The sequence below is a fragment of the Sorex fumeus genome, unplaced genomic scaffold (genome assembly GCF_029834395.1).
Source record: "Sorex fumeus unplaced genomic scaffold, SorFum_2.1 ptg000047l, whole genome shotgun sequence".
Classification (NCBI taxonomy): domain Eukaryota; kingdom Metazoa; phylum Chordata; class Mammalia; order Eulipotyphla; family Soricidae; genus Sorex; species Sorex fumeus.
In genome coordinates, this window is record NW_026606104.1 from 5,875,107 (window position 1) to 5,902,510 (window position 27,404).

The 27,404-nt window shown below is 58.5% G+C and overlaps 1 protein-coding gene across 1 annotated transcript; it reads left to right on the plus strand.

Moving 5' to 3' along the window:
* The first annotated feature begins 2,238 nt into the window (after positions 1 to 2,238).
* NTRK1 (neurotrophic receptor tyrosine kinase 1) lies at positions 2,239 to 23,998 on the plus strand. Its single transcript, XM_056123185.1, has 17 exons — positions 2,239 to 2,508; positions 5,149 to 5,220; positions 5,434 to 5,505; positions 6,958 to 7,026; positions 8,081 to 8,235; positions 8,390 to 8,532; positions 9,808 to 9,940; positions 13,549 to 13,875; positions 15,287 to 15,304; positions 15,423 to 15,478; positions 15,678 to 15,780; positions 16,183 to 16,329; positions 16,957 to 17,087; positions 17,201 to 17,373; positions 20,585 to 20,825; positions 21,105 to 21,263; positions 23,704 to 23,998. The coding sequence occupies exons 1-17, from the start codon at positions 2,297 to 2,299 to the stop codon at positions 23,887 to 23,889; spliced, it is 2,397 nt and encodes a 798-aa protein (XP_055979160.1). The 5' UTR covers positions 2,239 to 2,296; the 3' UTR covers positions 23,890 to 23,998.
* Positions 23,999 to 27,404: the final 3,406 nt, after the last annotated feature.

A 27,404-nucleotide genomic window follows, 5' to 3' on the forward strand; every position in this document is an offset into this window, starting at 1 on the left:
GTCCCAGCCTTGCTCTGCGCCCTGGGCTCCTGCTCTCCTCCAAATGTGGCAGAGAGGGCCGGGCCTGGCAGCCCCTAAGAAACGGGGGAGTCGGCTTCAGAGGAAAGGGAGGGGCAGAGCGACAGGGATACCCTTGCAGAGACAGCAGGAGACAGAAAACTAGGAATGAATGAGCCACAGAGGTACAACGACAGGGACAGGAAGCGAGAGAAGGAGCCTCGGCGTGAGAGATGCGGACAAAGATGCAGGCTGAGACCAGGGGAGCCACCCAGGTGCAGGCCACCTCCAGGAGCCCAGCAGAAGCCGGAGGCAGGGGGCGGAGGGCAGTGAGGGTCCCGGGCCGCCAGCCGCGCAGGGACGGTGGCCCGGCCCTGCCCGCGCGGGGCTCCAGAGCTCGCGGCAGCAGCTCCCGGGGCGCACGCAGGGCCGCGCCCAGCTCTCGTCTCCCCGCCCCCAGGCCGAGTGGCTGGGGCCGACGTCGCCTCTCGCTTCTCTCCTTGCCTCCCGCCAAGCCAAAATATTTAGCCTGACAACTGTTGGGGGCAGGGGGGCAGGTCTGTTGGGGGAAATAAGGTCCAAATACAGGGGGGTGGTAGCCCAAGAACTCAGTTCCCCCTGCCCCCCCCCAAGTCCTTGCTGCTGCTGCGGCGGCGGCGAACGCTCCCCAGACGTCCCCCTGCAAATACCTCCAAAGTCGGACTACTTGGCCGGTGGGCGGAGAGCTGTCGCGCCCCCTTAGTGCAGAAGGCGGATGGCGGAGCTCGGGGAAGGGCAGGGATTGCCCACACCCGTCCGGCTTCCTGGCCCCTTGGACCCCAGCTCCCACCGCGCCCGGACACCGCAGGCGCTCAACCCCAGCCCGGGTCCCTGGTTCCCATTGGGACACCCCAGACCCGGCAGTCACCTATGACTTCCCCTTTGCCCCTGAATTCAGTCCTCTCTGTCTGTGCGTCTGACCCTGACTCGGGAAGGGTGGGGGGTAGCCTGGGGGGTGGGGGTGCAGGAGTCGCGGGGGCGAGAACAGCTGAGAGCTCTGCCTGGTACATTCTGGGACCCTCCTGTGTCCTTCCCGTCCCTTCCAACAGTCCCTCCTATCTCCAGGAACCCCTCGGCTTGGGTCTAGCGGGATTTTGCCGCCCCTGGGTCAGAGGGGCAATGACAGGCCCTGGTAGTTTTTTGTTTTGTTTTGTTTTCTCTTTTTGGGGCGGGGGTGCCGCAATTGGCTGCGCTCCGGGATCACTCCTGGCGGTGCTCTGATGCCCCTACGGGATGCTAGGGTTTGAACCCAGCTTGGCCGCGCGCAAGGCAAGTGTCCTCCCTACCCGCTGTCGCTCCGGCCTCTGACACCCCTGGGTTTGCTGGGTGCGCGGCCTCCTAGGACCAATGCGTCCCGGGCTCCACCCGCGGGCGGCTCCCGCGTCCGAGGAGCTAAGAGAAGATCTATTAATTTCTCAGCGTAGAAATCGATGCTCTTGTCAGGGCGGCGATCGATGCCGGCCCAGCCCGGCCGGGGGCCAACACGGGCTGGCGGGGTCAAGGACTGAAGCTGGTTCCCAGGCGCGGCGCAGCGGGGGCAAAGCAGAGTGAGCCCGCACCCACCTGTCCCGGGCTGGAAGGTACCGGCGGCGCGCGAGCTTCCAGCGCCACCCCGTGGTCCCGGCTGCTCGGTTCACGCGCGTTGGGGAGGCGAAACCTTCCCCTTTCTGATCTCTCGCGTCTTCCTTCCCCGGGTCCTGCGTCTGGTTCTTTTTTTTGGGGAAGAGGGGGACGGGCGTGTTTACTTCTTCTTATATTCCTGGGATTTCAAGAGTGTCACATAGTTCACCCCAAGTGGCTTTGCACACTCTCGCAGGCCCGCGCACCCTTGGAGAGCGGTCGCGGAGGCCGGGGGGTGACCTGAACTGCCCCTCTCGCACCCCACCACCTCCACCTCCGTCCCCACTAAACGCAGTTGCTCTAGGCGGCAGGAGTTGGGGGCTGGACAGCAGATCAACTTCCCCCCAGATCCCCCGCCCCTGCGGACACCTCTGCGGCTGCCCCTTGGCGTTTCCGGAGCTGGGAGGGTCTTCGGGAACAAGTCCCCAGGTTGGGGCGAGAGGTGCCGACCGAGTTGCTGCGGGGCCGAGTACGGGGCGGGGCGGGGCGGGGCGGGGTGGGGGCGGGGTGGCCGCTGGCCCCGCCCTTTCCTGGCCGCGGCCCTTTAACGCCGCCCCGCGCACATGTCGGGGGAGGCCGGCAGCCGCGCGTCGCGCGCACAGACGGGCTGCCCGGCCGGGGCCAGGCGGGTGCCGCCGCGATGCTGCGAGGCGGATGGCGCGGGCAGCGGGGCGGGCACGGCCGGACCACGGGCCCGGGCAGCCTGCTGGCCTGGCTGATGCTGACATCCGCGGGGGTCGCGCCCTGCGGCGAGGTCTGCTGCCGGCACGGCCCCTCGGGGCTGCGCTGCTCCGGGGCTAGGGCTCTGGATTACGTCTCCCACCTGGCAGGGGCCGAGAACCTAACGGAGCTGTGAGTGTCCGGCGGGCCGGGAGGCGGCGCGGGGCCCGAGCGGTGCCCCGAGGGCGCGGACTGTCCGCCTGCTGCCCGGGGCGGAGGGGCGGGAGGCTGGCTTCCAGGTGCCTTTTTGCGGACATCGGTTGGCGGTGCCGGGCAGCGGGAACTCCGAGAGGGATGAGGGCACCCCTTAGGCACAAGGGCGCCCCGCCGTCTCAAAGCTGCGTTCTGGAGCGCAGCCGCCCGGCGGGCGCAGGAGACCTTCCGATGCCCCCCTCAGCTGGGCAACCGCACCTCAATCTCTTTTTTTCCAAGGGTAGCCAGCCCTACTCCGCCTTTGTTGTCACGGACGGGGCACTAGCTCTCCCCCGGGACAGACATATGGGACAGAGAGACAGACAGTCCCTCTCCCAGCTCCCTCCGACCCTCACCTCTCTACCCGGGAGTGTGAGTGTCTTTCCCACTGCTCTCTCCCCCACCCCCTCCGGGGCAGTCTTGCCTTGCCCAGGCCCCGGGAGCAATCACCACCAACACCCTGCAGTACTCTGGCCTCCTGCGGGCATCCGTGGCAAGGTACTCAAGTACTTTCTTAGCTGCTGCTGTGATTAGTGGCCTAGAGGTACTCTAGCATCACTTGAGGATGGCTGGGAAGTACTTGAGTATACCGAGGCTGGTGGGGCTGTCAGGACTTGGAAGAATGGGAAGAGAATTCTGCTCTGTAGTCTGGGGCTGAGAGGAAGCGCAGGCATCCCAGCTTTGTGTGGGGGACTAGCTGTCTGTGTCTGAGTTGGGTGTGGGGGGGGTTCCAGCATGGCTGGAAGTCACTTGAGCAGCCCGCAGTATTTGGCACCGAATTCCTTGGGTATCTTGTGGTAATTAACGGGAAGGTACTCAGTCGCTCTGGAGGCCCCAGGGAGATGGAGAGAAGTGGAGACAGCCTCGTCTGGGCCTAGGACTCTGCATGCTGGGGGACAGAGTTTCAGGCTGCCCACCCCCAGCCCTCTTTGCCTCACTGGGGGACTTCCAACTAGGGCCCTGGGGCACCCTGCCTCCCTCATGGGCCCTCATTTTCAGTTTTCCTCCAAGCCCCAGCAGGGCCAGTGTTGGGGATTGGAGCGGGAAGGGGGGCCGGGACAGGGCTGGGGACAGGGCAGGGCTGGAGACAGGGCGGCAGGCATGCTGGTGCACGTAGAGAGCTGGGATGTCCCTTTGGGTGGAGCTGCAGCCTGACCCCTGCCTCCCTCCGTCCCGCACCTCCCCGGCCTCCCACTCCCCTCCCGCTCCCTCTCCCGCAGCGCTAACGAGGAGATAATGGACTCGAACAGACAGATTGATTATGAATCCAAACGAATGAGGCAGCTTTGAGGAGCTCCCTGACAGCTTGCACACACCCGCCTGACCCGCTGCCTTCTCACCCTCGCCCAGGGTCCCTGTAGGGTTGGGGTAGAGGTGGAGGGGGGTGCTGGGGGACACAGATCAAGAACCCACATGCCCTCAGAGCCCCTGGAGATTTCTCCCATGGCCTCACGGGGCTCGGGCAAATATACCTGTCCAAGGTGGGGTGGAGGGGAAGGGAGAGGGGTCACTCGGGCTGGTCCTGGCCTTCGGCCAAGGCGAACGGGGAGCCGTCTGAAAGCTGGCAGCAGGGGCTGTGCTGTGCTGCACTGGGACCCTGACATGCAGTGCCAAGTGCCGCTGCAAGCAGGAAGAGTTCCTCGGAACCCACACTTCCCAGAGGCAGACCTGGCCGGGCCCAGCCTCAGCCATCCCCTGTCCATCCTCATCTTTCCTGCCTCTGTCTGGCTTTCTCGGGCTCTGTCTTATCTCAGCCTCTCCGTCTCCCTTCCCTTATCTGGCTCACTCCTTGCCTGCCTCTGCCCGTCAGGCTCCTCTCTGGTTCGCTGTGTCTTTGTCTCCCCACACCCCCCACTGGGGCGCGGACCTTCCCATTTCCTCTTCACCACCACCCCACATGCCTCTCCCTCCCTGCCCTTCTTCTTCCTGGTTCCTCCCCAGGCCAGGTGGGGTTTAGGGGGTTCTTGGCTCTGTATCAGCTCCAGACTTTGGTGTGGGGGTGGCATATGCCTGTGGGGAGGGACTGAAGCTTTGTGGGGGGGGGGAGGGGGGAAGGGAGAGGGGGCAGTGGTGGGTGGGCGGAGGGTGGCATATGGATCAGAGGAGCCCATTAGCTACCATGACCCACGGCTTCCTCCTCATCTCCCCATTTGGGTGGGGTAGTGGAAGAGGAGTGTCGGGGAGCCCTGGGTGAAAGCCCCCCAGGACTGAGGTGTGTAGTAGCAGCAGGTGGACTTGTGTGCTTGTGAATGGTGCCCAGAGAGTTCCTGTGTGTGTGTGTGTGTGTGTGTGTGTGTGTGTGTGTGTGTGTAGGTGGGGAGAGGCTTGCGGGATTGTCTCTGTGTGGGAGATGGCTGTGGGTATGCCCATCCATCAGGTACGCATGCAGGGGCGGCAGGCCCAGGTGCCTGGCCTTGTTGCAGGCCAAGTGGAGGTGTGTCCACACCTGGGTGGAGGCCCATGTGCGCTCTGTGTGTCTGCATGCATGAGCCACGAGCAGGTACTGTGTCAGTGGGACGATGTCAGTGAGCAAGGCAGGCAGGGATGTGGAAGCGTGACCCCCCGCCCCTCTCTCCACAGCCACATCGAAAACCAGAACCTGCAGCATCTGGAGCCGAGTGACCTCAAGGGCCTGGGGGACCTGAGAAACCTGTGAGGCCTGGGGCTGGGGGGAGTGCAGGTGCTTGGTGCAGGGGTTGGAGGCGATCAGGCAGGCCACAGCGCAGAGGACTTTGGGGCCTGCAGAGACTGGCTGGCTGAGTCCAGAGAGCCGGGCAGGGTGAGGGGTGTGGGTGGCTGGAAGCTGAGGGTGGCATGTTGGGTGCAGGGCTCTGCACTGGACCTAAGCCGCTGTGTCCTTCCCAGCACCATCATCTGGAGTGGCCTCCAGTCCGTGGCGCCAGATGCCTTCCACTTCACCCCTCAGCTCCGTCGTCTGTGAGTGGCCGGGCGGGGAACTGGGTGGGAGGCACCCAGACGTGGACAGCTAATGTACTTGGCCCTCCCCGGGGAGCTTCCCCGAGGAAGTCCCCAGCTGGTCAGGGGAGCTCGCACACCCCTTCCATTCCCCTGGGGCCTCCTTCCTGGACCTGAGACCATGAGGGCCCTTGTAATGGTGGAACCTGCTCTCTTGTGGGGCTCCAGAGACATCCAATCACCTCCCGGCTGGCTGGGAGAGGGGATCTGGGGCCTCGGTGGGCCTTTCCTCACCTCACCCATGTCCCAGCTTCCGGGAGGGCAGGTCCTGTGCTCACAGACTGGCCTGTGTCAATCAAACTGCTGTATCCAGTGATTTGCCAACAATTGGAAATAAGACTCACAAGCTCTGCGTGTGGGAAGCCTGGTCCGAGCCCCAGCACCACGTGGTTTCATGATCTCACCCCAGTGACCCAACTCACCCCCCATAACACCACCAAAATAAGGCGATGCTGTGTGACCAATTACCATGTGGGGGTGGGGCAGGGGTGGCAGAAAACACTGTGTGCCCTCCCTCCAGGTCCTGGGGCGGGGGGGTGGGGGGGGGGGCGAGGGAGAGTGCTCCCGCATGCATTTTATAGAGGGAGGTCCAAGAGCCTTCCAGGCTGTGCTTCTGGGTGGAGCCATGTCCCTGTGAGTGTCTGGAACTCCAGTCCAGCCCTGTTCTGCCCATTCTGGTGGGCACTGAAGGGACAGGTCTTTGATCCCTCTGTGGTGAGGTCTCTCCAGAGCAGCCCCCAACACACTGTGGGGATCAGCAGGCAGAGCAGGGCCAGGATGCCCAGGACTCCCTGTGGAGGCCTGGGCAGTGGGACTTGGGATGGGCGTCCTGTGTCTCCTGGTGCTGGGCACTGAGTTCACCTTCTCCATGGAAGGCACCAGAGGCCTGGGACCCTTCAGCCCATGTCCCCCGAGTCTCCAGGAAGGGGATGAAGGAGTGGGGAGGGAAGCTCAGGGAATACTTTGGGACCTGGTCATCTGGTAGGGGGCAAGGGTGTGTTGGCACCCAGTCCCTCTCCTCTCCCCTCTGGGGGAGGGGAGCACAGATGGAGCCCCGAGCCCCCTCAACAGCTGGGGCCTCAGCACTTTGCCAGCTGGGGCCAAAGGTGGGGGAGGGGCAGCGGCTGTTCCCTCAGACCCCTCCCTGGGGTCTGGGGAGGGGGTTAAGTGGGGTTAACCCTTGTTGTTCCAGGGAACAGCATGGCACTTGAGGGACCTAACTGTTCTTCTCATACACACATACCCAGGGCTGTTGTCAGGAGTGGAAGGAGAAGCCAGATGTCAACTCTTGTGGGTTCCCAGCATGTGCACGCACACACACACACACACACACACACACACACACACACACACACACACACAAGATCAGGAGAAGGTCAGGGTCAGGGTCTGTCTTTGTCTCGACCCCCGCAGGAATCTCTCCCACAATAAGCTGAGGTCGCTCTCCTGGAAAACTGTTCAGGGCCTCTCCTTGCAGGAACTGTGAGTCGGGCTTCCCAGGCGGGTGCAAGGGTGTGTGCATGCCTGTGTGTGTGTGGGAGTGTGCTTAAGTGCATGTGTGTGTGTGTGTGTGTGTGTGTGTGTGTGTGTGTGTAGGGGGAATCTACGTGTCTACGTGCAGCTCTGTGTGCATGCATGCATGCCCGAGTGCACGTGTGTATGTGGGGGGAAGAATCTACGTGCGGCTGTGTGTGCATGCATGTCTGAGTGCGTGTGTGCATTTGTGCATGCATGCGTGTGGGGGAATCTATGTGCTGGTGTATAAGCTTGCATGCATGCATGGCTGAGTGCATGTGTGCATGCATGGGTGTCTCTGTGTGTGCGTGGGTGGGTGGATGTCTGTGTGTACTGAACTTACATGTGCTCTTATTTCTTCCATGTTCCTGTGACCGTGTGGAACCAGCATGCTCGGGTTGGAGGGGGGAGTCTTGGGGGCTGCCTCTTTGGTTGTGAGCTGGAACTGAGGACTGTGCTAGCTCGTGTACCCCATCAGAGGCTGCAGGAGGGGGCTGGGAAGATATGGGAAGATAGCACAGAGGGGTATGGCATTTGCCTTGCTTTCAGCCAATCCTGACTTGATTCCTGTACCTCATTTAGTCCCTGGAGCACTGTTGGGAGTAAGCCCTGAGCACAGCCGGTGTGTATCCCAAACAAACAAACAAAAAAAAAAAAAAAAAGAAGAAACTGCAGGAGTCCCCATGAAGGGGCTGTTGGTCTGGGGTTATGGGAGGGGGAGAGAGTCAGTCAGAGACACGAGAACGGCCGGAGCATCTGACCTGTGCTGTGCAGGCAGGGAGCCCCCAAAGTCCAACCCCCTGTGTGGCGTTGGCCCACGTGTGCCCAAAGGCCTCTGGGCCTTGCAGGAAAAAAGGCAGTGCCCTTCCCTCTGCTCGCCAGGCTTGTGCCTCGGGGAGAGGTGCTTCTCCCATGCCCCATGTGCCCAGCTGCTTCCTGCTGACTCAGCCACTTCCTTTTCCCAAAGCTATACCCTGACACCTGCCCCCCTCCTGATTCTGGTGTCCCCCACATCTGCCAGGGTCCTGGTGGGAAACCCACTGAACTGCTCCTGTGCCCTGCGCTGGCTGCAGCGCTGGGAGGAGGAGGGGCGGGGCGGAGTGCGCCTGCAGAAGCTAGAGTGTCATGACAGAAACAAGTCTTTGCCCCTTGGCCTCATGCCCAACAGCAGCTGCCGTAAGTGCCAGGGGTGGGGGGCACGGGCTGGCAAGACCCAGCTGGGGAAGCTGAAGGGTGGCCAGGTGAGGTTCAGGGTGGGCCGGGGGCATTGCCTGGGGCAGGGTCTGGGGGCCACTTCCCGCTCTCACATGCCCTCTGGCATCCCGGCCAGACTTGCTCACGTTGAAGGTCCAGGTGCCCAATGTCTCGGTGGACATGGGGGACAATGTGTCACTGCGGTGCCAGGTGGAGGGGCGCAACCTGGAGCAGTCCGGCTGGGGCGTGGCCGAGCTGGAGGAGTCCGCCACTGTGACTGTAAGCTGCTCTTCACCCCTGGCCCCCCTTGTCCTGTCCCCCCCTCCATCCCCCGCGCCCCCAGGGACCTGAAATCAGAAATGGAGAAAAGGATCATGGAATAGTAAAGCAGAAGGGAGGTGAGGGATGGGCAGGGGGGCTCAGCCCCTCTCAGGCCCCTGCTGGGCCCAGTACAGTCGGGTTTGCTCTGGAAAGGCCATACTGGCCGCAGAGGGACCGACAGACCCTCCCTCCCTTCTACCCCCTTTCTGGAGAAGAAACTGGGGGCCAGGAGAGAGCCAGTCCCTGGTCCTGCTCCAGGGAACCTTCCCTCCACCAGCCTTTGTTTCAGGACCCCAAGTTGCTGGTCTCCAGACACGGGAGCCATCCTCGCAGTCTTGTTTCCATCATGGTCAGACAACTACCACTCTGGACAGGTCATTTTTGTCTGCTCCTGCACTTCACCAAACCAGAAAAACCGTGATTCAGGGCAACTGGGGTTGTCTTTTGGTCACGCCATATGCCCAGGGTTTCTCAGGAAGAGAATCTGAGTCTGCTGGTCCGTCTTTCAAGGCTGATTCCAGGTGTTCGGTGTCTCTGAGCCCAGCATCTTCAGCAGCCAAGGGCTCCGGGCTGTGGCGTCTGTGCCACCTCACCAGTGGTACTGGCCAAGGTTCTGCCCTGTGGGTGCCCGCAGGGCTCAGAGGCTGTGCGCCACCCTAGTTGTGAATCCATGAATTGTCATGTAGTAATGTATACTTCTGGGGCTGGAATGATAGTACAGAGGGTAGGGTGCTGGCCTTTCATGTGGCTGACCTAGCACCCCGTATGGTCCCCTGAGCACTGCTAAGAGTGATCCCTGAATGCAGAGGCAGGAGATAACCCTGAATATCACTGCGGATGGCCCAACGCCCAACCCTTTGCAAAGCGCGCACACACACACACACACACACACACACACACACACACCCCACCCCACACCACACACACACACACACACACACACACACACACACACACACACTTGAATCAATGCATGAGTACTTGAGCTGCTAGGATAGGTGATTTACTGATTTAGGTTCAGGAGGTCTGAGAGTATTGGCTCTGTTCTTAGCGTGACCAGACAAGTTCTGAAAGGGCTGTTCTGTCCTGTCTTCGCTTCCGCCTTCCCTGTCCTCCTGGCCCACTCCTTTCTTTTTTTCAAGTGGAATCAGGGACTCTCCCCAAAGTCATTCGCCCCAGCCCGCTGCCTCCAGCTGAAGTGCTTCCTGATGATCCCCTCTCCCCCTGACCCAGGAATCTGGGGAGCTCTGGGACCTGCAGCTGACCCTGGCCAATGTCACCAGTGACCTCAATAGGAAGAATGTGACCTGCTGGGCCGAGAATGATGTGGGCCGCGCTGAGGTCTCTGTCCAGGTCAACGTCTCCTGTGAGTGTCCCCAGCTGTCCCTGGGTTCACCCCCAGCCCTACTGCTCTGGAAGCTGATGGAAAGGCGGGTGGAGGGGGGGGCGCTAGAGCAGGGGGTGGGAGTATCCCCACAGCTGCTCCCTCCCAGCTGTTTCCAGATTCCCATGAAAACCTGATCCTTTGGGGGATGTCCTGGGGGCTTGTCAAGGCCAGAGGGATGGAGCAGGATTTCTTTTTGGCCCCTTGCCTGAGTCCTGTTACCTGAGGCCCTGTGCACAGCTGCCCCCCTTCTCCCTGCCCTTCCCCCCAGTTTTCCAAGACCCCCACCCAACCCCCACTGCCCCCACCTCCTCAGCAGACCCATTGCCTCATTCTGACAAGGAATTCTGTCAACCCTTTTCTGATGTTGTTGTTTTGTTTGTTTCTTTTTGGCTTGAATCTCGGTGGGACTCAGGACTTACTCCTTGCTCTGTGCTCAGGGATCACTCCTGGGTGGGGCTTGGGGTGCCAGAAATGTAACCTGGGTCAGCCACATACAAGGCAAATGCCCTCTCCACTGCTCTGGTCTTTCTATCAACTCTTTTACTTTGTGAAATCTTTTTTGGGTTGGTGATACCCGGCTATTCTCAGGGCTCTGCACTCAGGAATCACTCCTGGCAGTGCTTATAGGACCATATGGGATGCTGAGGATCAGATTTGGGTCTGCTGCATGCAAGGCAAAATGCTCTACCTACTTTGTGAAATCTTAGGCAATTTTCCCTCTTTCTTGTGAAAATGTATATACACAGCTCACCTCCTTTAAACACATGATTTTCAATCTTTCTTATACTTGTGTGCAAGCAGTGACCCCTAACTGTCCTATGAGCTTTCCCAAAGATCACTGTCACTGTCCTCCCATTGTTCATCGATTTTCTCGAGCGGGCCCAGTAACATCTCTGTTGTGAGACTTTGTTGTTACTGTTTTTGGCATATCAAATACGTCATGGGTAACTTGACACGCTTTGCCGTGTGGGCAAGATACTCTCGGTAGCTTGCCGGGCTCTCCGAGAGGGGCAGAGGAATCGAACTCAGGTCGGCCAAGATGGCCACGTGCAAGGCAAATGCTCTTCCCGCTATGCTAACGCTCCAGCCCCTCCCAAAGATACTCCATCCAAACCCCATTCTGACATTTTGGGGTCATCATTTCTTTATATTTAAGAATTGGGGCTGGAGTGATAGTACAGCAGGGTGGGAGTTTGCCTTGCATGTGGCCAACCCGGGTTCAATTCCCAGCATCCCATAGGGTCCCCTGAGCACTGCCAGGAGTAATTCCTGAATGCATGAGCCAGGAGTAAATCCTGTGCAGCACCGGGTGTGACCCAAAAAGCAAAAGCAAAACAAAAATAATAATAATGTATGGAGCCAGAGCAGAGCAACAGGACAGTTGGGTCGGGCATGGTTTTGCCTGCAGCATAACGTGTTCCATCTCTGGTACTAGTTATGGTCCCCTGAGCCAACCAGGAATGATCCCTGAGCACAGAGTCAGGAATAAGGCTTGAGCACCACCAGGTGTGGCCCCAAGACAAAACAAAAGAATAATTTTATATACATTTGCTTCCTTAGAAGCAGTTTATTTTCTCAGCTCTTGCGCATGTAGAGGTGGCGCTGTAATCCGTGCGTCATTTTGTGCCTCATGTCTTCCACTCAGGGCTCTGCTCCGGAGATCCCTCCCAGCTACAGGGAGTGACTTTAGTTCATCCTAGCTCTATGGAACACTGATCAGTACAGAGTCTTTATCCGCTGTGTGGGTGCCAGTGGGAATGTCGGGAGCAACTGTATATGTTTATACATACAGATATATTTACTTATTTATTTATAGGCTTTTTGGGTCAGACCCAGGGATGCTCAGGAGTTACTTCTGGCCTGCACTCAGGAATTCCTCCTGACAGTGCTCAGGGGATGCCCTACCCACTGTACTACTACTCTGGCCCCTGTATTTTAATTATTGAGGGACCTGTACATTTTCCAGTTTACAGGTCTACTTTAAACCGATATATATATATATATATATATATTTACATATATATATATTTTTAAGTTTTTGGGCTATACCTGGCAATTCTCAGGGGTTATGCATGGCTCTGTACACAGGAATTACTCTTGGTGTGGTTTAGGGGATCATATGGGATGCTGGGGGTCAGTTGTGTGCAAGGCAAGTGCTCTGCCTCTGTATTATCTCTCCAGCCCAAACCCATATCCTTGGGGCCTGAGGGATATAGTATAGCAGATCCGGTGTTTGCAGCAGCCGACTCGAGTTCAATTCCCAGCATCCCATAGAGTCCACCAGAAGTAATTCCTGAGAGCAGAGCCAGGAATAACCCCTGAGCATTGCCAGGTGTGACCCAAAAAGAAAAAAAAGAAACCCCATATCCTTAATATATATATATTTTTTTTCTGTGGGTAGGGGGATAGGCCACACCAGCGGTGTTCTAGGGATGCTTTTGCAACAGTGACCAGGGATCACTCCAGGCAGTGCTAAGGGACCTTGTGATGCTAGGGATTGGTACTGGAAATTGTAATCCAAGAGGGCATTGCAGAGCATGCTCTCTTGTCCTTTGAGTGCTCTCTTTGACCATAAACATGTTTAAACCATATATATGTATATATACATATATATATACCGCATGGCAGAGCCTGACAAGCTCCCTGTGGTGTATTCGATATGCCAAAAACAGTAACAACAAGTCTCACAATGGAGACATTACTGGTGCCCGCTTGAGCAAATCAATGAACAACCGGAGGACAACAGTGCTATATATATATATATATGGGGGGGTGCTCACATCCCCTGCCCTCCTGGCCCTCCTACCCCATCTTTTTTGTTTTTTTGTTTTTTTGGGGGGTACATCCACTTGTGCTCAGGACTTACTCCTGGCCTTGTGCTCAGGGATCACTCCTGGCAGTGCCAGAGGATCCTCTAGGGTGCTGGCCATGGAATGCGGGTTGGCCATGTGCAAAACCAAGCGTCCTGCATCTTCCAACCCCCATCCCACCTTCAGTCTGATGACTGGATCTTTTCAGCTCTCTGCCACCAAGAGGATCACACACTGCCATTTCATAAATCAGCGCTCTGCTTCCATAAAGGCAGAATCCCTGCCTCCAGGTTTCATACCCAGATGCGCGACTCATTGAAGACTTACTGTCCCCTTTTGTGGTTTGTTTTTGGGCCAGGCCTATCCATGCACAGGGCTTACTCCTAGCTCTGTGCTCAGGGATCATTCCAGGTGGCTAGCACCTTCCCTGCTGACACCATCTTTGCCCCGCCCACTCCCTTACTCACCTTCCTTCTTAACCGTTTCCCCGTTTCTCCTGAGCCATCACCTGATTTCTGGGCCCCCAAAAGTCAGGCGTGCGGGGCTGGAGCGATAGCACAGCAGGTAGGGCGCTTGCCTTGCACGCAGCTGACCCGGGTTCGATTCCCAGCATCCCATATGGTCCCCTGAGCATTGCCAGGGTAATTCCTGGGTGCAGAGCCAGGAGTAACCCTTGTGCACCCCAAAAGCAAAAAAAAAAGTCAGGCATGCGTGAGTCGCACCCCTCCCGCTCCCCCACAATCGGGCTGTGACCAAGGGCTGCTCCTGTCCCCCCAGTCCCGGCCAGCGTGCGGCTGCACCCCGCCATGGAGCTGCACCACTGGTGCATCCCCTTCTCGGTGGACGGGCAGCCAGCGCCGTCGCTGCGCTGGCTCTTCAACGGGCTCCTGCTCAACGAGACCAGCTTCATCTTCACCGAGTTCCTGGAGCCCGCGGCCAACGAGACGGCGCGCCACGGCTGCCTGCGCCTCAACCAGCCCACGCACGTCAACAACGGCAACTACACGCTGCTGGCCGCCAACGCGCTGGGCCAGGACGCTGACTCCGTGGTGGCCGCCTTCATGGACAACCCCTTCGAGTTCAACCCGGAGGACCCCATCCCCGGTGCGAGTGCCCACCTTCTGGAGGGCGGGCACCTCCGGCAGTGCTGGAGCCCTTGGGGGGCTGGATGCAGAGTGAAGCTGGGGACCCTTTACGGACCGCCCGCCCGGCCCAGACCCAGGAATTTTGAGCTCCCCTGTTCACTGGGGCTTCATCCAGGCCTGGTAGAGCCGGACCCTGAGGTCCTTTCAGGTCCCTCCTTTCTCCCTTAGGTCCAGGAGCCTCTCCCTCCCCTCCCCTCCCTTCTGTTCCTCTTCCCTCCTATCCTCCCCTCCCCTCACTTCCCCATCTTCCCTCCCTTCACCCTCTCCTCCCCTCTCCCCTCCTCTTCCCTCCTCTTCCCTCTCCTCTTCTCCCACCCCTTTTCTTCCCTCCTCCTCCCCTCCTCTCCTCTCACTCATCTTCCCTCATCCTCCTCTCCTCTCCCCTCCTCTTCCCTTCCCATCCCCCCTTCCCTTCTATCTCTCTTACCTTCCATCCTCCCCTCCTCTCCTCTCACCCGTCTTCCCTCGTCCTCCTCTCCTCTCCCCTCCCCTCTTCTCTCCTCCCCTTCCCTCCTCTCCCCTCCCCTTCCCATCCCTCCCCTTCTATCCCTCTTCCATTCCATCCTCCCCTCCCCTCACTTCCCCTTCTTCCCTCTCTTCTTCCTTCCCCCCTCCTCCCCTCCTCTCCCTTCCCTTCCCCTCCCTCCCCTCCCCTCCCCTTCCCTTCCCTTCCCTTCCCTTCCCTTCCCTTCCCCCCTCCTCCCCTCCTCTCCCTTCCCTTCCCCTCCCTCCCCTCCTCTCCCTTCCCTTCCCCTCCCTCCCCTCCCCTCCCCTTCCCTCCCCTTCCCTCCCCTTCCCTCCCCTTCCCTTCCCCTCCCCTCCCCCTTCCCTTCCCTTCCCTTCCCTCCCTTCTTTCCCTCTTCCTCCTATCATCTCCTCCCCTCACTTCCCCTTCTTCCCTCTCTTCTTCCTTCCCCCCTCCTCCCCTCCTCTCCCTTCCCTTCCCTTCCCTTCCCTTCCCTTCCCTTCCTTTCCCTTCCCTTCCCTTCCCTTCCCTTCCCTTCCCTTCCCTTCCCTTCCCTTCCCTTCCCTTCCCCTCCCCTCCCCCCTTCCCTTCCCTTCCCTTCCCTTCCCTTCCCTTCCCTTCCCTTCCCTTCCCTTCCCTTCCCTTCCCTTCCCCTCCCCTTCCCTCCCCTTCCCTCCCTTCTTTCCCTCTTCCCTCCTATCCCCTCCTCCCCTCGCTCCCCCTTCTTCCCTCCCTCCTCCTGTCCCTCATCTCCTCACATCTCTTCTCTTTCCTCTTTCCCCTCCTCCTCTCCTCTCCCCTCCGCTCCTCTCTGTCCCCCTGCCCCAGGGATGAGTCTGAGTGGGGAAGTGGCCTCTGCCCTTTCTGTGACCTCTGACCGCTTTCTCTCCTCCCCCTGCCGCAGTCTCCTTCTCTCCAGTGGGTGAGTAGCCTGGGGCTGGAGGTGAGGCTGGGCTGAGGGGTGCACGGGACCAGGGTGGGCAGCTGCTACAGGACACTGTGTGCCCAGGCCCACCAGGTGCCTGCCTGTGTCCCCACAGACACCAATAGCACATCTGGAGACCCGGTGGAAAAGAAGGACGAAACACCTTTTGGGGTGAGCACAGGAAGTAGTGTAGTTTGGCCGGGACTGGGGCGGGGGTGGGTCAGGCAGCTGCTTGTCACCCCTCCAGGCTGCCCTGAGCTCTGCAGCCACCTCCCAGCGTGGGGGTGCAGCTGGAGTTACCTCTGGGCTCCCCTGCAGGCTGGATGTGGTCTGCTCTGGGGGCTCTGACCCTCACTCCCCCCACCCCCAGGTCTCTGTGGCCGTGGGCCTGGCTGTCTTTGCCTGTCTCTTCCTCTCTTCGCTGTTCCTTGCGCTCAACAAATGCAGCCGGAGGAACAAGTTTGGAATCAACCGTGAGTGGCCGCTGCAGGACGCTGTCCGCCTGTCCGTCTGTCCTGCCTCTGTGCTCCATGTGCTGTTGGGGGCTGTGCTGGGAGGAACTCTGGAGAGTGTTGGGGTAGAGGAGCCCCATGAGCGTAGTGGGGGAGTGGGGGGGGTTGGGAGCAGCTGCTAATTGGTGTCTGGATCGTAGTCAGACACTAAGTGGGTCTGGGAGGCCTGCGCTCTGAGGGGGGCAGTGGGGTTCTTTGGGGGCCCTGGGGGCCTGGGACTGGACAGGAGCCAGAGGAAGGCTGGACCGCCTCCCCTCCCCCGCCTGTGGGCGCACTCCCGGCGCCTCGTTCCCCACTGCCAGCTGCCAGGTGGGGCCACAGTGTGCCCGGGCTGAGCCTCTGTGTGTCCATGTCCCCTCCCAGGCCCTGCTGTGCTCGCTCCTGAGGACGGACTGGCCATGTCCCTGCACTTCATGACATTGGGTGGCAGCTCCTTATCCCCCACTGAGGGCAAAGGCTCTGGACTCCAAGGCCACATCATCGAGAACCCGCAGTACTTCAGTGACGCCTGTGAGGGGCTGGGCTGGGCGCGGGTGGGGCAGACCTGACAGCATGTGTGTGCATGCGCCTGTGTGTGCGCTGTGTTTATCTGCACATGTGCCTGTGTGTGAGCCTATGTATGTGTGTGTGCCTGTGTTCATTTGTGTCTGCGTGTGAGTTTGTGTGTTCATGTGTTCAGGTGTGCACGCATGCCTCTGTGTTCATGAGTCTGTGCACACATTCTGTGTGCCTGTGTGTTTACATGTGTGTAAATGTGATGTGTTCCCATGTCTGCATGTGTTCATATATGTGTCTGAGTGTGTGCATGTGTGGCTGTGTGGGTGTGGGTATGCATATGCCTGTGTGCACGCATGAGAGCATGTGTCCCTCTGTGAGTACATGTGTGCCCATGTGCATATGTGTGTATGCATACATGTGTGTGCATGCCCCATGCCTTCACTCCTACCCACCCTAGGCCTGAACAAGCTTTCCCCCCTGCCCAGCTCTCCCCTGCCCATACCAGGGCCTGGCGCCCAGACCCCATCGACGAGGGCTCATGCCCTCATGCAGCACTGGCCCCGCCTGTCGAGTTCCTCTCCTCGCCCCTCCCCCCTTGCCCAGTCCAGACCCTGCCTGAGCCTACAAGCTCCTCCCCAGGTGTCCGTCATATCAAGCGCCGGGACATCGTGCTCAAATGGGAACTGGGGGAAGGAGCCTTTGGGAAGGTTTTCCTTGCCGAGTGCCACAACCTGCTGCCGGAGCAGGACAAGATGCTGGTGGCCGTCAAGGTAAGGTCCTGCTGGCCCGTGTCCCCCTGCCCGTGCCCCATCGTCCCAGGACTGGGGGAGGCACAGCTCACCTGGCCGCCCCCCTCGGTCCTGCACCCGTCTCCTGCCGCCAGGCGCTGAAGGAGGTGTCGGAGAGCGCGCGGCAGGACTTCCAGCGCGAGGCCGAGCTGCTCACCATGCTGCAGCACCAGCACATCGTTCGCTTCTTCGGCGTCTGCACCGAGGGCCGCCCTCTGCTCATGGTCTTCGAGTACATGCGGCACGGGGACCTCAACCGCTTCCTCCGGTATGTGGGGCCCGGGCTCAGCCTTGCCCTGGCCCACTGGTCTGTGCAACTCGAGAGGAGCAGGAAGCCTGGTGGCCTGTCCACAGGGAGCTCATGGGTGGAGGAGATGCCATATAGGGACACCCTACACGAAGGACAGGGAGGTCACCCCCCACGGAAGTCGGGGCAAAGACTCCAGGACTGGAGGTTGAGAGCACATGGGGGCAGGAGCCAGGCTGGTGGGCGGTGGCAGTCAGCATAAGGACAATAGTACCGGGCACTTGCTTTTCTTATTTTGATTTTTGAACCACCTGGGATGCTCAGGGCTTACTCCTGACTCTGCAGTGAGGAATCACTTCTGGTGGGGCTTGAGGGACCGTACGGGATGCGGGGGATCAAACACTCTCCCCGCTGTCCTACTGCTCCAATGCCTCTAGGGCGCAGGCACCGCTCAGCTCATCCTCATCGTGGCTCTGCTAAGCTGTGTGCTGATGTAAATGCAGGCTTCTGTTTCTTCATCTTCAAGCACATATGACAATTTATCTTTTAAAAATGTCACCTCGGGGCTGGAGCGATAGCACAGCGGGTAGGCCGCCTTGCACGTGGCTGACCCGGGTTCGATTCCCAGCAGCCCATATGGTCCCCTGAGCACCGCCAGGAGTAATTCCTGAGTGCAGAGCCAGGAGTAACCCCTGTGCATCGCCGGGTGTGACCCGAAAAGCAAAATAAATAAATAAATAAATAAAATAAAAGGTAAGGTAAGGTAAAGGCCCTCCCGTTGATCGTCGATTTGCTCGAGCGGGCCCAGTAACGTCTCCATTGGAGACTTTGTTGTTACTGTGTCTGGCATATCGAATACTCTCGGTAGCTTGCCGGGCTCTCCGAGAGGGGCGGAGGAATCGAACTCGGGTCGGCCATGTTGGCCGCTTGTAAGGCGAACGCACTACCCGCTGTGCTATCGCTCCAGCATAAAAATGTCACCAAAAATGCATGTCTTTCAACAGAACACCCCTGATTAGGGTTCCTTTATTTAGGCTGATCATGTGCGTAACTTCAAGAAGTGTGCTCTTGTCACTGATGAGGCTTAGCCACGTCAGGTGACTCTGTGCCCAGGGCTGTGGCCTCAAGCAGAGCTCTGCTTTCCAGCCTGACTGTGATGGTCTCTTCTGCCCTGTGAGGAGCGGCAGCAAGGCAGGGGAGAGGGCACTTAGAAATCCAAGCAGTGCTGCGTGCAAGGCGAGCACCTTTTCCCTACTCTTTCTTCCCAGCCCTTCTATTGTTATTGTTATTATTATTATTATTATTTTAAATAGTGCTAGGGACTGCGTCCAGGGCCTTTCCCATGAGAGGCATATGCTTTGCCACCAAGCCTCATGCCTAGCTGAGCCTTCTTTGCCAAGTACTTTTCCTCTCTGAGCTCAGTTTCCCCATCAGTAAGAGAGATGCGGGGATGGGTTTCTGGGTAAGCAAGCTCCAGATGGTCGTCCAGCTGATGCTAGTTCTGATTTGTCCACAAACAGCCCCCCCCCGGGAGTGATGGACCATTTGTGCATCCAGGCTGGGCATTCAGTTGGGGGATAGGTGGAGGTCTAAATTTATTCTAAGGAGTGGGGAGTCGGCCCTGCAGCCCAACGTGGCACTTGGGCCTACTGAGCCAGGGGTGACAGCCCAAAGGAGCCAGAGGAAGTATCCAGAGAGGCGGCAGAGTGGGCTGAGTGTGGGACATGGGGCAGGGGTAGGGGTGCCCACCTATGCGGTCCAGGCTGTGGGGGAAGCAGTGCTGGAGGGCTCTCAAGGGGAGCAGGGAGGGAATGTCGGAAGCTCCTAGACAGGCTGGAGGACCTGCCCGCGGGAGTGCCTGCTCCTCTCTCCTGGGCCTTTGTCTTTATTTGGTTTTTGAGCCTCACTTAGCAGTGCTCAGGGCTGATGCCTGGCTCTGTGCTCAGGCATCACTCCTAGCTGTGCTCAAGGGACCCTATAGAGTGCTGGGAATCAAACCTAGCTGTGTGCAAGAGCCTGCCCACTGTCCTATCTCCCCAGCCCCTCTCTCCTGGGCCTTTAGACTAGGTTGCCCTGCTTGGCTACCAGGCCTCCCTCCTCCCATCCACCCACCTCTCCTCTGACACTGCAGAGAACCTCCCCACTTTGTCACTGTTCATATGCCTGTTCTCGAGAAACCTCCCCTGGCTCTTTGCATCGCCCTGAGTGCCAGCAGCACCCCTCACATTGCTCTGCTTTATCTCTGCACCCCCACCTTCTAGGAACTCTGTTCCCTTGGCATACCGAGATGTTTAGCAAACTTGAAACAAGGAACTGGAGAGAGTACAGCAGAGAGGGCGTTTGCCTTGTACATGGCCAACCTGGGTTTAATCTCTGGCATCCCATAGAGACCGCCAGAACTGCCAGGAGTGATTCCTGAGTGCAGAGCCCAGTGTAACCCCTGAGCATTGCCGAGTATGACCCCAAACAAACAAACAAACAAACAAACAAACCCCGGAACAGATGGAGAAATGAACAGAGGTGAAGAAAGTGGCCCAGTGGGAGTGCAGTGTTGACAGCCATCAGCTCTGCCGTCCCAGGGAGATGTGATGAGGGCTGAAGGGAGCAGTGGGGTGTGTGGTGAGGGGAAGGCCCCCTGGGACCTCTGCAAGGAAAATCCCTCTAGGAAGGCAAAGTGGTAAGAGGGGATTCAAGGTCTTGCTTGTGCTGATGATTCAGTGTCTTAAAGAAATATGTCTGGGCTAGAGTGATAGTACAGCAGGTAGGGCGTTTGCTTTGCATGCAGCCAACCCGGGTTCGATTCCCAGCATCGCATATGGTCTCCTGAGCACTGTCAGGAGTAATTACTGAGTGCATGAGCCAGGAGTAACCCCTGTGCATCGCCGGGTGTGACCCAAAAAGAAAAAAAAAGAAATATGTCTGTTTCAGTGTTGTGACTTGAAGGCCAAGGTTCAGAGCATTTCAGCGCAGTAGAGACAGGGTGGGGGCCCTGCTGAGCTCTGTTTGACCAGGGCTGATGGACAGTGTCTGTGGAGAAGAGATTCAGGGACAGTGAGCAGCTGGGTGTCACTGTTGCTGTTCAAGGGGGCTCCCTGAGGGGAGAGACACAAATATGGGATGAGTGGTGACCCGGGACTTGCTCTCTGTTCCAGACACTGGGGATAGCCCCCTGTCCCATTTCACCATCACTGCTGCAGGGCCCCAGCCCACCCCTCTCTCTCTCCCTTCCCAGGTCCCACGGGCCTGACGCTAAGCTGCTGGCTGGCGGGGAGGATGTGGCTGCAGGACCCCTGGGCCTGGGGCAGCTGCTGGCTGTGGCCAGTCAGGTGGCTGCGGGCATGGTGTACCTGGCGGGTTTGCACTTCGTGCATCGGGACCTGGCCACCCGCAACTGCCTGGTGGGTCAGGGGCTGGTGGTGAAGATCGGCGACTTCGGCATGAGCAGGGACATCTACAGCACCGACTATTACCGGGTAATTACCCCTCTCCTGCCCTGCCAACTGTGGACGCCTGCGGGCTGCCCAGCGCTGAGACACTCTGGGTCTGGTGTTTACCCTCCTGGGTCTCCGAGGTCCCTAACGGAGGAGGGTCTGTCTCCCGGTCTGGCCGGCAGCTGCACCATCGGTTTTTCCCTCTTAGCCGGGGCGGTTATTTATTTTTCATGCGGGGGCCGACGGGTGTGCGCGGGGCGCGGCCGGCTCGTGCGCGCCCCCTGGAGGTGACGCGGCGCGCGCCCCCGGCCTCCGCTGCAGGTAGGAGGCCGCACCATGCTGCCCATCCGTTGGATGCCGCCCGAGAGCATCCTCTACCGCAAGTTCACCACCGAGAGCGACGTGTGGAGCTTTGGGGTGGTGCTCTGGGAGATCTTCACCTACGGCAAGCAGCCCTGGTACCAGCTCTCCAACACCGAGGTCAGCCGCAAGCCTTTCTGGTCCCCACGGGGGCACCCACCCGCCCAGCCTAGCTCGTGTTCCTGCACGCTTCCTCTCTCCTCGTCTTTTTTTTTTTTTCTCTTTTTGTTTTGGTACCACACCCGTCCGATGGTGCTGAGGGATCGCTCCTGGAGGCTTGGGGGACCATATGGGGTGCGCGGGATGGAACCCAAGTGGGCAGCAAGCAAGACAAACCCACTCTACTAGAGCTCAGGTCCCTAAATTAATTATTATTTTTTAATTGAATCACCATGAATTACAAAGTTACAAAGTAATTCATGATTGAGTTTCAGGAGTATAGTGTTTCAACACCAGTCTAAAGGGCTATGTACCAAACGCTATCAGTAACAGTACTGTAAACCTTTCTTTCTTTCTTTCTTTCTTTCTTTCTTTCTTTCTTTCTTCCTTCCTTCCTTTCTCTCTCTTTCTCTTTCTCTCTTTCTCTCTTTCTTTCTTTCTCTTTTTCTCTCTCTCTTTCTTCCTTCCTTCCTTCCTTCCTTTCTCTCTCTTTCTCTTTCTCTCTTTCTCTTTCTTTCTTTCTCTTTTTCTCTCTCTCTCTTCCTTCCTTCCTTCCCTCCTTCCTTCCTTCCTTCCTTCCTTCCTTCCTTCCTTTCTCTCTCTTTCTCTTTCTTTCTCTCTCTTTTTCTTTCTTTCTCTCTCTTTCTCTTTTTCTTTCTTTCTGTCTTTCTTTCTCTCTCTCTTTATTTCTTTCTTTCTCTTGTCATACCTGTTGATGCTCATGGGTTTTACTCTTGGCGCTTTTCAAGGGACCATATAGGATGGCAGGGATCAAACCTGGTCTGGGTATATGCGAGGCAACTGCCCTACTCTCTGTGCTGTCACTCCAACCCTCACTCACCGCCCCCCTTCCTTGCCACCACTTACTATCCCAAGGCTAGCCCTCCGGCTCCTGCCATAACCTCCAAGAACTCGAGACAGGATCCTGTCCCTTGTCCCTCACTGAGCCTTATCGCCCCGGTGGGCAATGGTGGGGTGGAGGGAAAGGGACCCCGGAGGCCCAGGTGTTCTCTCTTCCCCAGCCGCTCCCCCGCCCCCTCTTGGCTCGCAGCTGTCAGTTTCCATTTCTCCTCCTAATGCAGTCTGCTCCCCCGGGGCTGCCGGGGTGGGGGAGAGGGTTATAGATTTTAATTTTCTCAAGCACTGAGAGAAGGAATGGAATTAGTGCCGCCCATAACCAAGTCTGCTAATGGGGAAGGGGGGGTAGGGACAAGGATGAGACTTCAGGCTCCGGCTCCAACCTTCTCCCTGACCGGCCCCCTCGGCTGCTCTGCAGTCTTTCCTGGAGTCTGACTTCGGTCTTTGCTGCTGTGGCTGCTTTTCAAAGAAGCTCATACCCTCAGAGGGGTACCTCCAGAAGAGAAAGGGAAGGGGGGTGGCGCACTACTACTACTACTACTAAAATGCCAATCAGGCTTGGTTTGGAGCAACAAGCGGGAGCCTTGACCCCAGGTCCTGCTCAGCACCAGTTCAAGGGGAGGGGGTCCACAGAATGCAAATCAACAACTTATTTTATTTTTTTTCATATAGGAGTATTGCTATTTATTCAGCCATTGATTAGGCTGATTGAATTGGGCATGAACTCCACCGCAAATTAATTTCTCCTCCTCCTCCTCCTCCTCCTCCTCCTCCTCCTCTTCCTCTTCCTCTTCCTCCTCTTCCTCTTCCTCTTCTTCTTCCTCTTCTTCTTCTTCTTCTTCTTCTTCTTCCCTCTTCCTCTTCCTCCTCCTCCTCTTCTTCTTCTTCTTCTTCTTCTTCTTCTTCTTCTTCTTCTTCTTCTTCTTCTTCTTCTTCTTCTTCTTTCTTCTTTTTTTGCGACCACACCCAGAGGTGCTCAGGGCATGTTCCTAGCTCTGTGCTAAGGGATGGTTCCTGGAGATGCTGTGGGAACTGTATGGGATGCTGGGAATTAAATATGGGTCAGCTGCTTGCAAGTCAAGCCCCCTGCCTACTTTACTATCTCACCAAGCCCCACATCAGCCTCTTTTTTTTTTTAGAGCCTTTTCCTGTAATCCTGCACACATACACGTGCACACACACATACAGACACACAGACACACACACACACACACACAACACACACACACAGAGCTCCCTGCTGACCCTGCAGCTTGGCACACTAGGATTTGGAAAATGCCTAGGCCCCTGCACTTACTCAGCAGGATTGTCTTCTGCGGGTCAGATTCCAGCCTTTTGGAGAAGCAATCCTATTGTTGGCCCAACCTTCCCAGGGGCCAGTTTCTCCCTGGGAGACTCTGGAAGAAAGAGTCTGCCCCTTCCACACTTGGCCTGGAAGCCTGGTCATTGCCCAAGGCCTCAGGAGTGGGAAGCGGAGGGGGCAGGCATGACTGGCTCATCCTGCCCCAGTCCAGGCCGGCTCCTTTTCTCCTTCCCGGCTCAGGCCATCGAGTGCATCACGCAGGGCCGGGAGCTGGAGCGGCCGCGCGCCTGCCCGCCCGAGGTCTACGCCATCATGCGGGGCTGCTGGCAGCGGGAACCCCAGCAGCGCCGCAGCATCAAGGACGTGCACGCCCAGCTGCAGGCCCTGGCCTTGGCACCCCCCGTCTACCTGGACGTCCTGGGCTAGCGCGGGGATCTCAGAGCATCTCACGCCCCCTCAGCATGCAGGAGGGGACGGTGGGGCTGGTGTGGAGGATGTGCCCGCGCCTCCAGGCGGCCTCTGTCGTAGCAATTATATTTATGAGCCCTCTCTGTGTCTCTTGCTGGTTCTTGGGATGGTGTCGCTCCGGGAGGGGCAGATGAGCACTGGGGTACGGGCATTGCTCTCTGGGCGCCTCTGCCTCGTGCCACTGTCACCTTTGCCTTGTCTGGGTCACCAACAGCTTCTGAGCAGTCCCTCACTGTCTGACCCTCCTGTTCACCCACATCCAGGAGGCTGTAGCCTGGGGTCACAGAGGAAGGCCGGGAAGCTGGATATCCTGGGGGACGGATGGAAATGTTCCGAGGGGCCATTCTCTTGCCTTGCTGATGCCCAAGCAACATCAGCCCTCGGTGGGACAAACACAGGAGAGAGCCCTGAAGGGAGTGACTTGATGTGCAGGGGAAGGGGGCCCGAGTCTCCCCCTGTATCTTGCCACTCTCCTTGGCTTTGTGGTTAGCTCTCCCCTGCCCCTTGTTGCACACTGGCCTCACCTAGTGACCAGAAGCTTCTGAGCCCATGGAGGCTGGGGGAGGCCCCCACCCCCATCTTCCCCACCCAGAGCCTGAGCAGTGTCCGTCAGTCTCAATCACGCCCCAGCTCCTGCGATAACCCATGCGCCCAGGCTCCTTGGGGCTGTGGCGTGGCCATCTGTGTCCCCAGGGGCCCCGCGCCCCACAGTGATTCGATCTGGGCTTATCACCCTTGGGCCAGGCTCCGGAGCGGCTGTGCCTGTCCAGGCTGCTTGGTACTAATGGAGGCCTGAGCCGGGCCTGCTGGGCTGTGCTCGGGAGCCAGGGTGCCCCAAGGGCCAGTCCCCTGAGGATAGGGGGCTGGCAAGGCAACCCACGAGGGAAGGCAGGACAGGTGGAGAGATCAGTCGGTCATCGGATGGCTGGCAGGGGCAGGGGGCAGGAGGGAGGGGCGGCAGGAGAGCTGGTGCAGACTGGGAGCAGGAGTGTGACAGTCAGATGCAGGTGAGTGGGAGAAGGTTCTAGAACCAAGTGGGCTCTGGGGGGCTTCTCCACCTCACATACACCGCCCTTCCACAGGGCCCAGGATGGGGCAGACTCGGGATCTGAGATGCAGCCTCAGGGTAGGGACGGGAGGGGGGGGAGTGGTGCAGGGCCACTGTGCCCTCAGTGACATGGGGGCAGAGGGGCTGGAGGTCAGGAAGCAGAGGGTATCGGAACTTTCCAGGGTGTCAGAGGGCCTCAAAGAAAAAAACTGAGCAGGTGAGCCAGGAGCTCTGGGGATGAGATTTGGAAGGAAAGGGAATTCCAGGAGTGTTGGGAAGGGACCTGATGGCTGTTATTGGTGAGAGGACAGCAGCTGAGCATCCCAAGCCCCCCAGGAATCAAGCCTGTGATCCCCATACCATTGCGGAGAAGGGGGTCAAACACCTCCCTGTCAGCTTCACCCCAGCTCCCTCCCCTCATGGATGGACAACAATGAGCCCCTGGTTCCCCAGAGAGTCCAGGCACCCTTCAGCCATCCACACCCACACAAATAAAGCCCAGACAGACAGACACACACACACACACACACAAATACACAGCTCACAGACACATACAGAAATACACAGCCCAGACAGAAACATACACACACACAGAATACACAGCCCAGATAGACAGATACACACACACACACAGCTGCACGATATACAGCCCAGGCAAATACATAAACACACAGACACACACAAATACTCAGCTCAGCACAAATACACAGCCCAGACTCACATATGCACGCACACAAATACACAGTTTGGGCACAAACATACATACACACACACACACATACATGCACAAATACTCAGCCCAGATACACACATACAAATACACAGCCCAGACACAAATACACATACACACACACATACACACTCAACTCAGGGAGCTCGAGAAACAGGACAGGGATAAGGCCTTCTATAGGGGCCAGGGGACCGTACGGCGTGGATTCCTGCTTCTTCAAAGATCTCACTCTTTGGGTGTGTATGTGTGTGTGTATGTGTATTTGTGTCAAACAGCCGACCCCAGTTCGAGCCCCGGCACCCCACATGGATTCCCAAGGCCCACCAGGAGTAATTACTGAGCACAGAGCCAGGAGTAAGCCCTGAGCACTTCTGGGTGAGACACTCCCCCCAGAAAAAAATCCATATTCAGAGCCCCCAACTAACACATAACACACACAACCCCCACTAAAACACAAGCCCCTACTAGGACACAGCTCCCATTAACACAGCCCCCCAGTAACACGTAACACACAGAGACCCCCACACCCAGCGTGCAGGGCACACGTGTGCTCACAGACCCCTTTCATCAGCTGCTGACTTCATTATCACTCATGTTTCCCTCACCCATGGCCACACCCGCCCCCTACTCATTCCCTGGGGCCCCGCAAGTCCAGTCACTGACCCCCACCCTGCCCCCAGGGATTGAACATCAGCTAACAGAGCCTGCAGGGGAGCCAGAGGTCCCAGGGCCATACCTTCCTCGCTCCTCCAGCCTGGGTCAGCACCTCCCCCACCCCCTCTGCTAGAACTTCCAGGTTGGAGGGGGCCTGCGGGAGGCCCCTGGGGCTGAGTGTGCTCCCCGAGAGTGAGATCTTTGAAGAAGCAGGAATCCACGCCATACCGGTCCCCTGGCCCCTATGCTAGTGCTAGCGGGCCGCTGCCTCCTTCCTGCCCTGCTCCCCAGGGGTGCGTCCCGCAGGCGCTGCAGCTTTCCAGGAACCAGCAGCTGGGAGAAGGGCCTCCTGTCCCCCGCCCCCTGGTCTCCAAGACAGAATTCCAGACTCCCTGGGCTCTGGGCTCCCCGTGCCAGCCTGCCTTGCTGAATGCATGGAGTGCTGCGAACAGGCTGTGCCTAGGAGAAGAGCCAGGCCCCAGGCAGGCCCCCAGCAGACCCCCAGCAGGAGCGTTGGCAGCTGGCCCTGGGGATGGTGAGGAGACTCGCTGGGGCCGCAGCGCCACCCCCCACCCCCCAGACTGTCTCTGTGCCCCCAGACAGGCTCCAGCGTTAATATGGAAAGTTTGAGCAGCTCTTGGATGGTGGCGAGGAGGGATCTGCGGGCAGGGACGTGACAGGCAAGATGGGGACAGACTGGCAGGAGGAACCTGGAGCCCTGAGAGGAGCAGGCTGGGGGGGAGCAGGGTGCTGCGCAGATCCCAGGTGCGGGAGCCAGTGCCGCCGCGGGGCACAACAGACCCTCCACCACGTCTCACTCAGCTAGCCTAGCGGGCCAGGCTCTGCCAGTATCATCCGTACTCTGCTGGGAAATGACTCCACTTTCCTGTGTCTTCATTGTGACCGCTTCCACATGGGGATGGGGAGGAGGAGGGCTGGAGACATAGGTTGGGGGGACAGTGATTGCCTTGCACGTGGCCAACCTAGGATCAATCCCCAGCATCCCATAGGGTCCCTTGAGCACGGTCAGGAGTGATCCCT

Excerpts from the sequence above, each read along its gene's own strand:
- NTRK1 (XM_056123185.1), top strand. The coding sequence starts at position 2,297 with ATGCTGCGAGGCGGATGGCGCGGGCAGCGGGGCGGGCACGGCCGGACC. Across the intron at positions 5,506-6,957 it reads ACCCCTCAGCTCCGTCGTCT|GAATCTCTCCCACAATAAGC; the intron begins GTGAGTGGCCGG and ends CGACCCCCGCAG. Across the intron at positions 16,330-16,956 it reads GCAGTACTTCAGTGACGCCT|GTGTCCGTCATATCAAGCGC; the intron begins GTGAGGGGCTGG and ends GCTCCTCCCCAG.